A 14126-nucleotide genomic window follows, 5' to 3' on the forward strand; every position below is an offset into this window, starting at 1 on the left:
CTTCCGGGCAAGCCACCAGCGAACACTCGACCGTACCGATATCCTCACCTCCAGAAAGATGAAATTGAAAAGATCGTAAAGTTGATGTTTGAAACAGGAGTGATTCGGCCAAGTTGCAGTCCCTATTCCTCACTGGTGCTACTTGTACGCAAGAAGGACGAAACTTAGCGGATGTGCATCGACTACCGAGCTTTAAATGGCATCACCGTCAAGGACAAGTACCCAATACCAGTGGTGGATAAACTTCTTGATGAATTGAAAGGAGCTCGAGTCTTCACAAAGTTGGACCTCCGATCCGGTTACCACCAAATTCGGGTATGTGACGATGACATTCCAAAAACTGCATTTCGCACACATGATAGCCATTATGAATTCTTGGTAATGCCTTTTGGACTCACTAATGCTCCTTCAACCTTTCAAAGTCTCATGAACGATATTTTTCGAAGCTTTCTTCGTAAATTTATGCTGGTATTTTTCGATAATATTCTCGTTTACAGCCCTTCTCTTGAGACTCACTTTCAACATTTACGGATTGTTTTGACGATCCTTCGGGAGAATACTCTTTTTGTTAAGCAACCAAAATGCAGCTTTCTCCAGCAAAAAGTAGAGTACCTTGGGCATATAATATCATAAGAAGGAGTGGCGGTAGACCCAACAAAAATTGAGGCAATGCAAGGCTGGCCGAAACCTACAAACGTGAAATTACTGCGGGGGTTCCTTGGACTAACGGGCTATTACCGAAAATTTGTTAAGGACTATGGGAAGATCAGTGCACCACTCACTTCTTTACTGAAAAAAGATGCTTTCCAATGGTCGGACAAAGCCTCTGCTGCCTTCGACAAACTTAAAGCAGCCATGACAACAACGCCGGTGCTTGCGCTACCAGATTTTAATAGACCCTTCATCATTGAGGCTGACGCATCTGGAGTCGGAATTGGAGTCGTTCTCATGCAAAATGGTCGACCACTCGCATACACTAGCAAGGCATTATCTCCCTCCCATCAAAACATGTCAGTATATGATAAGGAGATGCTCGCTATTGTACACGCAATAACGAGGTGGAGACCCTACCTGATCGGCGAACGATTTCAAATTAAAACTGACCATAAAAGCCTCAAGTACTTTTTGGAGCAAAAGATATCATCCCCTGAGCAGCAAAAATGGGTAACCAAACTTCTTAGATTTGATTATGAAATTATTTACAAAAAGGGGAAAGAAAACGTTGTTACAGATGCACTCTCACGGCTACCTGAACAAGCTAAGGTTTCAGCCATCTCCCTTCCTACCACCGGTCTCCTCGAGGACATTAGGGAAGAATGGAAGAAGGATCCAGAAATCAGCAACATCATAAAAAAATTGGAGGAGGATCCAAGTGCAATAGCCCACTACACCTGGGATTCGAGAGATCTACGCTACAAAGGTCGCATTGTGCTTATACCTGACTCTCCTTGCATCACAATCATCTTGCATGAAATGGACTTCATACCTTCAGCAGGGCACTCTGGATTCCTAAGAACCTACAAAAGAGTGAAGCAAAATTTTTATTGGAGAGGGATGAAAAAAATTATTGCTGAATATGTGGCACAATGTGATGTATGTCAACAGCACAAGGGTGAAACTGTGGCAAATCCAGAGAAGCTACAACCACTACCCATACCAGACTCAGTGTGGACTGACATCTCCATGGACTTCATTGAAGGGCTGCCATCTTCCAAAGGTAAAAGCACGATTCTCGTGGTGGTTGATCGACTTACGAAATATGCTCATTTTTGTGCTGTGAGAAATCCCTACACTGCTGCTAGTATTGCCCAGATTTTCATAGAAAATATTGTTAAACTGCATGGGATGCCAAGGTCCATCGTAAGTGATCGTGACAGGATCTTCACTAGTAAATTTTGGACCGAGTTATTTCAGTTACAAGGCACCAAACTCAAGATGAGCACAGCGTATCATCCACAAACTGACGGCCAAACAGAGGTGGTAAATAAATGCTTAGAGACATACCTCCGGTGTTTCGTTAGTGACCGACCAAAAGAGTGGGCGAAATGGCCTCCCTGGGCCGAATGGTGGTATAATACTACATATCATTCATCTACAAAATGTGCCCCTTATGAAGCATTGTATGGTCGACCAGCCCCTGTGATTCCAAAGTATATAATTGGCTCGGCCAAGGTAGATCAGGTTGACCAAGAATTGATTGATAGGGACAAACTCTTACAACTGTTAAAAGATAATCTCTCTACCACTCAAGCCAGAATAAAGCAGCAAGTCGACACACGACGAAGTGAAAGAGAATTTTCAGTGGGAGATTGGGTTTATCTTCGCCTACAACCATACAAGCAACTCTCTATCAACACTCGAGCCTCCATGAAGCTATCCCCACATTTTTATGGGCCCTATCATATCACAGAGCGTATTAGAGTCGTGGCGTATAGACTTAAATTACCTAAGGATGCCAAAATTCACCCTGTCTTCCACGTATCATGCCTAAAGCCCAAGTTGGGAGAACACGAGTCACCCCAGATCCAATTGCCCAACACAACTGAGGATGGAGTTATTCAAGCCCAACCACAAGCCATCCTCGATCGCAGGATCGTGATGCGTCGCTGACATCCCTCTACTGAAGTACTAGTGCATTGGAATAATCTACCACTTGAAGACGCCACATGGGAACCATATGAGGAGCTGAAGACCCAATTCCCTGAGTTCATGGAATCTCAGCCTTGAGGACAAAGCTGATTTGAAGAGGGAGGGTCTATTAGGACTCTAGCTAGGAGAGTCCTAATTGAGAAGGACATTCATGTAGGAGGTTTTTTCTTAGAGAAGAATTAGGAGTTGTAAGGGAATAGGAGTCTTGAGTAGGAGTCCTATTAGGAGTTGGTTAGAAGTAAGAGTCTTAAGTAGGAGTCCTATTAGGAGTTAGGGTTTAGAAGCCCTATAAATAGCCATGTATTCCTTCTCTTTTCTTAAACAATAGATTAATATTTTCTGCAGCCTTTGAGCAGCAACTTGGAGGGAGGAACCCCTATAGAGTTCCAAGGAGGTCGATCCCCTAAAGAGATCAACCCTAACAGCCTTAACGAGTATCGCCTCACAAACCTTGAAGTTTTAGGGGTCTTTCCTCCACAAAATTTGCCCATCGATTCCTCTTCCACTTAGTTGTCGCCTCCAAGTAACTTTGCGTCACTTTTGCTTTTGTTTGGTATTTCATTGGGAAATGAAACAGACAGTCTACTCTCGATAGAACCGATCACCATTGGTGAGGATTTGACAATTGTTATCTTCCGCTAAGTTCTTCGAAGGGTCTTCGAACATGTGCAGAGCTCCTCTGTTGGATAAATAAGAGAACCGAGATCCTCAATTTCACTTATTCTATTAGGAGTTGAAAAGACAAAGTTTACTCGACTTCGCCTGCCTCCTCAAGGGTTGTACTTCATGCATCGAGCTAGTTACTAGCCTTAGCTTGCTCTTTGCTCACACTTTCCAAGCACTTAAAGTGTTTACACTCCTTGCATTGAATTAGCTACTGTGATTCGCCGTTTCATTGCTATCGAACTTATAGAATGCAAGAAGTTTTGCCCAAAAAAAAAAAAAATTCACCCCAACTTGGAGCAAAATTCTAATAGTTTTAGTCGCCTCTGGGATTGTATCATCTTCTTCATCATTTGTGTCTACTCGTTTGAGTAAAAAAGGTACAGTACCACGTACTACTTACTTCGTTCCTTAGTCGAGCACTCCTGCAATGACCCAAAATCCTCCACTTTCAATTATTTTGATGAGAAGCTTGTTAACACCAATCTTATGAAGTTCCTTGGCCTCTACTCTTTAGCCTTGTCTTGGTACTTGGAGACTGCCTATGCATTCACCACCTCCTCAGCCCCTTACACAACCAAGCGCTCTCCCTCCATGAGAGCGAGGGATTGATGACTCCACGGAAGTCCCGCCTCTGCGATTCCATAACGCTGTCATGCTCATGTCTATCACCTCGCACCTACGTCCCTTTCTTCGTGATCGGTAGATCCGCCTCTGCGACACAGTGACACTCCTCCGAGTCCACCTTTATTATAACCGACGCTTAGTTTTAGGTAGCTGAGTCCCTCTGGACTCGTCATCGCTTCCTCACCCCTTTCAACCACCTACTTTAACACCTCTGTGTTCTCCGAGTTAATTCTCTTTGTCAATGGAAAGACATACTTCAACTCCTATGCATGGCCTTTGCCATTATGTTGTAGAGCTTACGCCAATTTCATTCTCCTTAGCTTCCTTAGTAGCAACATTCTCTTACTCGACCTTGTCCTCTGACTTGTCGGGCTTCCATAAGTAAATATAAGCTCTGAAGCAGTCCAACTCTCAAGTTGCTCCAATCATACTTACACTTAGAATTCTCCCTCAATGGTACACAACCCCTATATACTGATGACTAAGGTTTTCATCTGATGCAAAATTCGATACACGTACGGAAGACCCACCTTTGTAATACCATGGCATTCATTTCTTGAATCTATATCCCTACTTGTCGTTGTGTTGTCACCGAAGTGGAGCTCCTAGTAGCTCCAGTTCATACCTCTGTATAACTAAGTCCCTCACGGGACTTCTCTCGTGTGTGTGTGGCATTACCTCGAACTATTCCACCGTGATCTGCTACACCAAATCGCCTCCTGATGACATCTTCATTGCATTTTGATCTTTGTAAGATAAACTCGGACTGTAATATCTCCATATGTGGCCTTTGCCAATACATTGCAGGGCCTCCACCACCTCCGATTGTGTTCGCTCCTTTGACAATCGACCTTCGTCCACTTGCTCTTGGGTCACACTCAGACGAAGCATAGCTCTAGTATAGCTCGTCGCCTAACAGCTCCCAAAGTCCACCGACTTCGCTGATGTTGGTGTGTCAATGTTTGGATACAAGGCCTTTGCCCCCAACACAATCTTTATTGCGCATTGCTTCCTTCGCAATAACTCAAATGGCAACACTACGTCATATTCTTCAAGAGTACATGCCTCTGCGTCCATTTGCCCCATGTCAAGGCCTTTTAACCCAACTTCGCCTCCGCAAGTTGAGTCACCTTAGTTCCTATGTCAAATGCTACATCAAGATAAGATGCATGTGCCTTGAAGATCCTTTCAACTTTAGCACCATGCAGGTTGAGTCTGTTCCATCAGAATGAGAGACCTATGGAACGACATGATCCCGCTCTTGCCTCTTCAAGAGTTCATGTCTTTAACCTCTATCCAAGAAAAGCTTCATGCCTTTGCTCCATGTTTCATCTTCTATGTCGACTCCCATCATGTGGCTTGGGCATTTCACCAAGTTCCACCCAAGTTACTTAGTCCCTCGGTATGTATTAAGTTAAAGGTGGCCCTTGTGCCCACCATTCCACATGTCAACCCTTTTTTGAGTATGATCTCCACATCGACTCTAAGTGTGCCTTCATCGCGTGTTGTCTTAGGCCGCTCCCCCACTTGATCTCGTAATGCGTCCACCAACGCATACCTCATGCAAGATCACTCAATCCATTGAGCTTTGTGGAATTGTTGTCTTGAAATACCCTTCCTCAACATGTGTGGTTCGTTGAATATGATTCTCCCTCTGGAGAAGATGGACTTATCACTCCTGGATATCTATCTCGTTGGAGTAATTTCTCTTCGCATCCTTCCTGTTGGAAGTTTCAAAGACCACCATCCCTTTAGACTACTCTGCCTTGCTGAACAAACTATGCATTGTTCCATCCCCGCAAACGCACTTGCTAAATTGCGACTCTTCGCCAATATAGCCCCTAGCGCCCCTCGAGGCCTAGCAACATACTGAACACGCTACACACTTTAGCCTCCTATGGGCGTATCCTTCCCATACCGAAGAGAAAGTTTCAATGTTCCATTGCGTCGAGTTTCGATCGCCTTAGGATGGCCACGGAAAGCACACCATCCCAGACAACCCTTGCATGAGTACTGAATTCTTCGAGTTAGCAATTCCCCTCACCTCTATGAGCTTCGCACAACTCTTTCAGTCGCTGAGCAACCTATCCCACCTTGTATGATCTCATCCTTTGCCAAGTGCCCCAATTGCTTTGAGCACCATCAAGTTTGGTTTCCAACGTCGAGTCGTAGCTTGAACTCAACCATCCCAACCTTTATGCATCATACGTTCTTCCCAGCTCACTTGTCCTCGTGGTACCTCTCGCACGAAGGGTTGGCCATTCCTCTAAATGTTAATATAGGACGCCCGCTCTTCTGAGTAACTCCTTCCCCTACATTTGTCACAGACTTAGTTGGTTTTAGCTAAGTCGTGCGGCACCCCTGTGCGTCCGTCCGCTGAGAGCAACCTCCTTGAAACCTATTAAGGTCCCTTAAAGACCTACAAATGGACAGGTTAGAGAAAGTGTTTAACTCGGGATCCACAAGCAACCCTTTCAACAAACACTTGATAGGCAATGCAAATTATAAATATGGACTTCGCAAGCTCTGAACAGTCACACGACAAAGGATCTAAGGTGGTCTGTCGTGGCCCAAAGTCCTCACAAGTGCTCACATGACACTATTGCAAAACAAGACAACGAACCAACCCCAGACACTACCAAAAGGCTCATTCGGCCATGTGCCACCTGGGTAGCTCCTGGGTGTTGTACTGGCTGACACTCCACACTACTCTACGAAGCTAGAAAACCCCTAAAATTGCTGCTTTGATAGCTTGTTTCTGGGAAGTTTTGATTTTGCACGATAACTACAAACAACCTATATTTACAAGCCTGAAATGGCTATAAAAGCCAACCAAACTAGAGTTGCCAAGGTTACTGCAAACCTAATGCTTGTGCAAAACATGAACAAAACCGAAAGACACGGATATTCATGAACATTACATCAAACATCTCATTTACATCTTTGTCCGTGACACCACGGCACAACACCCTACTATATGTACAAAGATGTTGATCACGAAATTCAAAACATCACATGGAATTATTTAATATATAAAACAGGCCAGGGTTGCAAAACCTAGTTGGGCATAAATATATTAGTGCGACCACTAACCAATACATAGACCAAGTTGTATCAAGCGATATTTAGCCAAGTATTTCGTGAATACCAAACTTGCACTAGCATTAAGCATACCACCTGGTACAAGATTCCATGCTATCTAAGTAGTCAACAAACATATTTAGGTCAAACCCACCATTAAAGTCCGACAAATCTACTTTAACTCTTCTAGTCATTTCCCCCATATTGACATCAAACCAAACTCGTTGTCCCATTACTCAGGTTTGTGAATTTCTAAAAAATTCTAGGAATTCATCATTAAGGTCAAAAGCATGGTCATTAGGAATTGTTCGAGCATGACTGTAAACAAGTGCCCTATAGGTGGACCTAGGTTTTGTTCGAACTGAGCCTTGGAAGTAAGTTTTTTTTTTTATTTGAAGCTATGGAGTATGGAGAATGGACATGTTGCCTAACTGATTCATCAACCTCCTTATTCATAGGTCATTTTTCAAGATGTTGGAGAGCTATTAAGACATGGGTCATTTAGTCACATAATTGGTTCAACATTGTGTCATGATCTACTAGTCTGGTCCTAAAAGTGTTTACCTTACTCTATTGGTTTAGGGATTCATCAGGATTGGTTTGGTTTTCACCTCGCCTAGTCATGATTCTAATGCTACTTTGATAATGAGGTTGTTAATTGTTGCAATGCACAACGTAGAAATGCAATGCTTCAAATGGTACCCATTCTTTTCATCACTTTTTGTTTGTTTTTGTTTTTTTAGAACTTTCAAGGGTTCAAATTTTACTAGTACTGTAGTTATAGCTAAAGGGGTGAGTAGAAAAGAAGGGGGAGAAGCAATAAAAATCGCGATCTAATGAAATATACCATTTTTCTTTCCTACAAAACACTATTAGTAAAGTTTTCAAAAATTTAACCGGCACTGAGAGCTATCTAACCAGTCAACAAACATATTTAGGTCAAACCCACCATTAAAGTCCGACAAATCCACTTTAACTCTTCTAGCCATTTCCCCCATATTGACATCAAACCAAACTCGTTGTCCCATTACTCAGGTTTGTGAATTTCTAACAAATTCTAGGAATTCATCATTAAGGTCAAAAGCATGGTCATTAGGAATTGTTCGAGCATGACTGTAAACAAGTGCCCTATAGGTGGACCTAGGTTTTGTTCGAACTGAGCCTTGGAAGTAAGTTTTTTTTTTTATTTGAAGCTATGGTGTATGGAGAATGGACATGTTGCCTAACTGATTCATCAACCTCCTTATTCATAGGTCATTTTTCAAGATGTTGGAGAGCTATTAAGACATGGGTCATTTGGTCACATAATTGGTTCAACATTATGTCATGATCTACTAGTCTGGTCCTAAAAGTGTTTACCTTACTCTATTGGTTTAGGGATTCATCAGGATTGGTTTGGTTTTCACCTCGCCTAGTCATGATTCTAATACTACTTTGATAATGAGGTTGTTAATTGTTGCAATGCACAACGTAGAAATGCAATGCTTCAAATGGTACCCATTCTTTTCATCACTTTTTGTTTGTTTTTGTTTTTTTAGAACTTTCAAGGGTTCAAATTTTACTAGTACTGTAGTTATAGTTAAAGGGGAGAGTAGAAAACAAGGGGGAGAAGCAATAAAAATCGTGATCTAATGAAATATACCATTTTTCTTTCCTACAAAACACTATTAGTAAAGTTTTCAAAAATTTAACCGGCACTGAGAGCTATCTAACCAGCTATCTAACCAGTCAACAAACATATTTAGGTCAAACCCACCATTAAAGTCCGACAAATCCACTTTAACTCTTCTAGCCATTTCCCCCATATTGACATCAAACCAAACTCGTTGTCCCATTACTCAGGTTTGTGAATTTCTAACAAATTCTAGGAATTCATCATTAAGGTCAAAAGCATGGTCATTAGGAATTGTTCGAGCATGACTGTAAACAAGTGCCCTATAGGTGGACCTAGGTTTTGTTCGAACTGAGCCTTGGAAGTAAGTTTTTTTATTTTATTTGAAGCTATGGAGTATGGAGAATGGACATGTTGCCTAACTGATTCATCAACCTCCTTATTCATAGGTCATTTTTCAAGATGTTGGAGAGCTATTAAGACATGGGTCATTTGGTCACATAATTGGTTCAACATTGTGTCATGATCTACTAGTCTGGTCCTAAAAGTGTTTACCTTACTCTATTGGTTTAGGGATTCATCAGGATTGGCTTGGTTTTCACCTCCGCCTAGTCATGATTCTAATGCTACTTTGATAATGAGGTTGTTAATTGTTGCAATGCACAACGTAGAAATGCAATGCTTCAAATGGTACCCATTCTTTTCATCACTTTTTGTTTTTTGTTTTTTTTTTAGAACTTTCAAGGGTTCAAATTTTACTAGTACTGTAGTTATAGCTAAAGGGGAGAGTAGAAAAGAAGGGGGAGAAGCAATAAAAATCGCAATCTAATGAAATATACCATTTTTCTTTCCTACAAAACACTATTAGTAAAGTTTTCAAAAATTTAACCGGCACTGAGAGCTATCTAGTCCACCAATTCCGTAGGAATAATCGCCCCAAAGTCTAACTCCACATGCAAGGGGCTAACGTTGGAGATGCAAAGATCCTTGAGTGTTGATCGAAGCTTCTGCTCTTAGTTGGAACTCAATGGGGTACAGGGCAAGTTTCTTATGGGGCTCTAATACAATACTGATGTAGAATAGAGTAGGAAGTAGAGAGAACGAGAAGGAAAGAGAAAGAAAGAGAAATATGAGATAAGAGGGAAAAATAAGAGACAAGAGAAGATACAATTCTTTTCATTCAAATCTAAAAATGTTTGATCAATTAACAAGCTCCACTATTTATAAAGGTTTAGGAGCCTTGGTACAATTAATGAAGGCAATTATTCCCAAGATTAATCTCCTGGCGATTTAGTATGTCTTTTAAAAATTTAAAATGTGACTTCTAGAATACCTAAATAGTAAATGAGTGCACTTAATACAAAAAGAGTCCCTAGAAAGACCAAAAGACATTTCAATTTTCAATACAACTCAAAGAATTTCTAAGTCAACTAATTGATGACTTTTTTTTATTATCTTTGCCTAGAATAAACTTTTCTGAAATCCTTTGCAAAGTCATTGTAACACCCTTAGCTTGTTTAGTCCCACAAGAAGTGGGAGAAGATTTAAATTGGTCTATCAGTCTAAATGAGTATACTATCATTAACTCGGGCTTAAACATTTTGGAGCAATAGTTCGTGTTCAACAAGTTGAAGCGTCAATTATCACAACAAACTGGATCATGATATTTAGTATAGATTGCATGGTTGTTATGGGTAGAAACTAGTTATAATGTTTCGACAATATTAGGAGCATTGTTTGATACACTACCCGAAATGATACAAAATGGACCATACGTACCAATTGTCAGTTGACATGTACGTTTACCAACCTTTTTCCAATGTTGTGCAAAAAACTGACTGTTTCGATCTGTACAAGGGTGGTGTATCGAATGATATAGACCAAACTATACTTTTACCAGCTTAAGATTTTGATTGGTGTCGACACATAACCATTGAGATCATGGATCACTAACCACCATATTTTGATTCATTTGAATCCATAATGGATCAAACCAAGCCCCAACGATCAAGTTGACCATTGGGACCTCCTTGAGACTTTAAATTCCACTCCCTTCTCACTTACTCTTATGAACTTTCTCATTCTCTTTCCCAATCTTTCTCACATTGTTGTTAATAAAATTACTAATTAGCGATTAGTGATAATCAAGCTCTTGATTTGCATAACCAAGGAATTAGGATAAAAGAGAAATTGTAGGTGATTCAAGATCAATGGAACCAACTTCCTTTGATGGACACCCATGTGACAAAGTTGTTCCTTCACAGATTCAAAAAGATAAATTCAATTTTTACTACTTATAAACTAGACTTTTTATTTATTTATGACTTAGATACACATTATTCTTTTCTAAATATAATTTATATATCAATAAATTAGGAGAAAAAAACTCTAGAAAAGGTTTTTTTATTTTTAGCTTTGTCGAAATACCAGTACGTATAGCACCTAAAGAGAGTTACAAAGAATGATCCCTAAATAGGAAGTATAGTACCTAAAAGAAGTCATCAACATGTTGTATACATAACAAAATTTTTGTACACTGAAAACAAGGCTAGAACCTTCTGATTTAGAAATATTTCCAAGTAAATAATCATTGTGCAAAAGAAAGTTAATGAATACTAAACAACACCAGTATGAAAATGACACCATCTGAATAAACTTGCAACTATATAAAAGCATATTATCCGACAATTCCTAAATGTTTCTCTGCCTGAAGCAAACTGGATGACAATTACCTCAACATAGTAACTAAATGCAAGTTTGCTGATGAGCAACAGAATCCAGAAAAGTGTATATCTGCCAAATCAGCAGCATAGTATTACATTATGTGGAGCAAAAAACCAATTGAAATTGAAAAACCAAGATGTAAATATCTTACTTGAGAAGCGAGAACATGCCTTCATGCATGCCCCTTCCTACATATAACCGTGGCTGAGATTATAAAGAACAAGTCTCATAAGAACTTGTCTAACTCAAGAACCAATAACATGTCCTTGAGATTTTGAATACAGTAAACACTTGCCTGTGCCCACCAAATGAGAAAAATAATAACAACCCTATTGGAGCGTTCAATGGCCCTCCGAAGAGGTGGAAGCATGAACAGCATAGCAGCCAATATATTTGGTAACATGTATATGACAATTGCATAACTGTAAAGATACTGACTTCTCCAATCGCCTGCCCAGTTGCTAAAGAATTTTGTGAGTCCTGTAGGATTCTGGGCAGAGCTAGAATAGCTTAATGGAAGAATTATTATCCACGCAGTTGCTACTGCAAACTTTAGTAAGTATCGAAATATTTGGCTGCATTGCATGCTTCCCCATGACTTCCAGCTAAGTATAATATCAAGAGCAGCTGCAAAGTCCATGAAGATTTTATCAAGAGAATAAACAGAAAATAATACCATGAACAAAGTTAATGTCCCTAACTTCAGCTGATGTGAAAGTTCAATGACACGAAGAAGAACATATTCAAGATCTAAGTATCGTACCTTGAAAAAAATTTAGCAGTGCAGCAGTTATGAAGATACTTAAAACACTTTTAAAAACATCTGGATCGAACAATGCTGTCAGTGATCCCGAGGGACTCCATGCAATGATGAGCATGGCCTGAGGGAAAGTATGTAACAGCATGACAAAAATGCATCAACCGGTGTTTGTCTAAGAACAAGATTTGCATTCTCAAAAATAGAAAGATACCTGGAAGGCTAATATAAAGAATGTCCACATGCGATCAAAACTTCTGAATAAGTGCCAAAAAGTACGAATTTCAACAAAATTTGTTTTGGGTTTCCTCTTTCCTCTAAGAGATTGGTCATTCTGCCATAAAACGGTGGTATGAAACGAACAAACAGATTACTTTTATACTCTCCCATGTAAACAGAAGCATCACAGATTGAAAACAGTTAGAAAGACCAACTTTAATCATAAAAAAGTCCATTCTTAACTTAGGGAATCAAAGTAGTTCACACTTCACACCGCTTAATATATATGAAGATATGTTTGTACTGGACAAAGAATCATTATGGTGATAAAGGAACATTCAGTAATTAAGTTTTCATGGATTATCTGTTTTACATAATGTGTTGATACAAATATATTTTTGATCATCTTTCTTGAATCAGAAAATCGTCAAGAAATTCTGAGATCAATCACTCATCCAACCATCAAATCATAGAGCTTCTGGAACCTCTACCCTCAAACGTACCATTACTTTTCTTCCCAAGGATATATTATTTCTTCTTCTAAACCGAGCATTGCTGGCCTTTTGAGTCCTATACAATAAATGGCTTTTGATGTCATTCTCTCCTCCTGAGAAAGTTCCACTAGGCATAATGACATCTACCCAGTAATTCAATACCTTCTGTAGCTTCTGGACAGGCACAATATTGTAACTCTAGGCAAGTGCACTTCACATATTCTGCATTCCTAAAAAATGACTCATCTAGAGCCACTAGACCAGTCCCCAGCTGCATGTTCATTGCTCCACCTCACATGTAAATGTGATCTATTTCTGTCATAGTTTTGACAACAAGAAACCATTTCTCCTAGCCATATCCATAAAAAATACGATGATAACTATATAGTGCTGCCTCTCCACCTCCTCATTCTCCTCCTCCTCCACCTCCTACTTTGCCTACTGCTCGTCTGACCGTACCAACCACCAATTTATACCAACACTGGATACACTACAGTACCAGTACTATACCAATATGGCTCCTGACTGGTATCAATTTCAAACCAAAATTCCAATCGATACTAGTACCAACCTATATGGTCTTATATTTATCCTTGATCAGACTGGTAAATACCGGCCACCGTGTACCAACCCAACCAGTATTAGAAACATGACCTAAAGGAAGAGCTAACAAAAGCCATCACTAGATGCAGGCACAAAATTTAACCTCAGTCTTTGGGTGTATGGCCTCTGAATCCACAACCACACCACTTAATTTAGGGAATCAAAGTAGTTCACACTTCACACCACTTAATATATGTGAAGATAAGTTTGTACTGGACAAAGAATCATCATGGTGATAAAGGAACATTCAGTAATTAAGTTTTCATGGATTATCTGTTTTACATAATGTGTTGATACAAATCTATTTTTGATCATCTTTCTTGAATCAAAAAATCATCAAGAAATTCTGAGTTGAATCACTCATCCAACCATCAAATCATAGAGCTTCTGGAACCTCTACCCTCAAATATTACCATTACTTTTCTTCCCAAGGATATATTATTTCTTCTTCTCAACCTAGCAATGCTGGCCTTTTGAGTACCATACAACAAATGGCTTTTAATACCATTCTCTTCCTCGGAGAAAGTTCCCCTAGGCATACAGACATCTACCCAGTCATTCAATACCTTATGTAGCTTCTGGACAGGCATAATATGGAAACTCTAGGCAAGTGCACTTCACATATTCTGCATTCCTAAAAAATGACTCATCTAGAACCACTAGAACAGTCAGCCAATCCCAGCAACATGTTCATTGC

The 14126-nt window shown here is 40.0% G+C and overlaps 1 protein-coding gene across 5 annotated transcripts in view; it reads right to left on the reverse strand.

The window, feature by feature from the left end:
* Window positions 1-14126, reverse strand: part of LOC103968386 (callose synthase 7) — a 57892-nt gene that overhangs the window by 25752 nt on the left and 18014 nt on the right. For 4 of the 5 annotated variants that reach the window (XM_018828744.2, XM_065146894.1, XM_009381614.3 and 1 more), the window contains 5 exons: window positions 12328-12447; window positions 12120-12237; window positions 11652-11983; window positions 11508-11560; window positions 11365-11425 (listed from right to left, as the gene is read on the reverse strand). In XM_018828744.2, the coding sequence (XP_018684289.2) occupies window positions 11365-11425; window positions 11508-11560; window positions 11652-11983; window positions 12120-12237; window positions 12328-12447 (684 nt within the window). The remainder of the gene's footprint in view (window positions 1-11364; window positions 11426-11507; window positions 11561-11651; window positions 11984-12119; window positions 12238-12327; window positions 12448-14126) is intronic. The other variant, XM_065146893.1, reaches the window with a different exon arrangement.

Source organism: Musa acuminata, chromosome BXJ3-4 (genome assembly GCF_036884655.1).
Source record: "Musa acuminata AAA Group cultivar baxijiao chromosome BXJ3-4, Cavendish_Baxijiao_AAA, whole genome shotgun sequence".
NCBI lineage: Eukaryota > Viridiplantae > Streptophyta > Magnoliopsida > Zingiberales > Musaceae > Musa > Musa acuminata.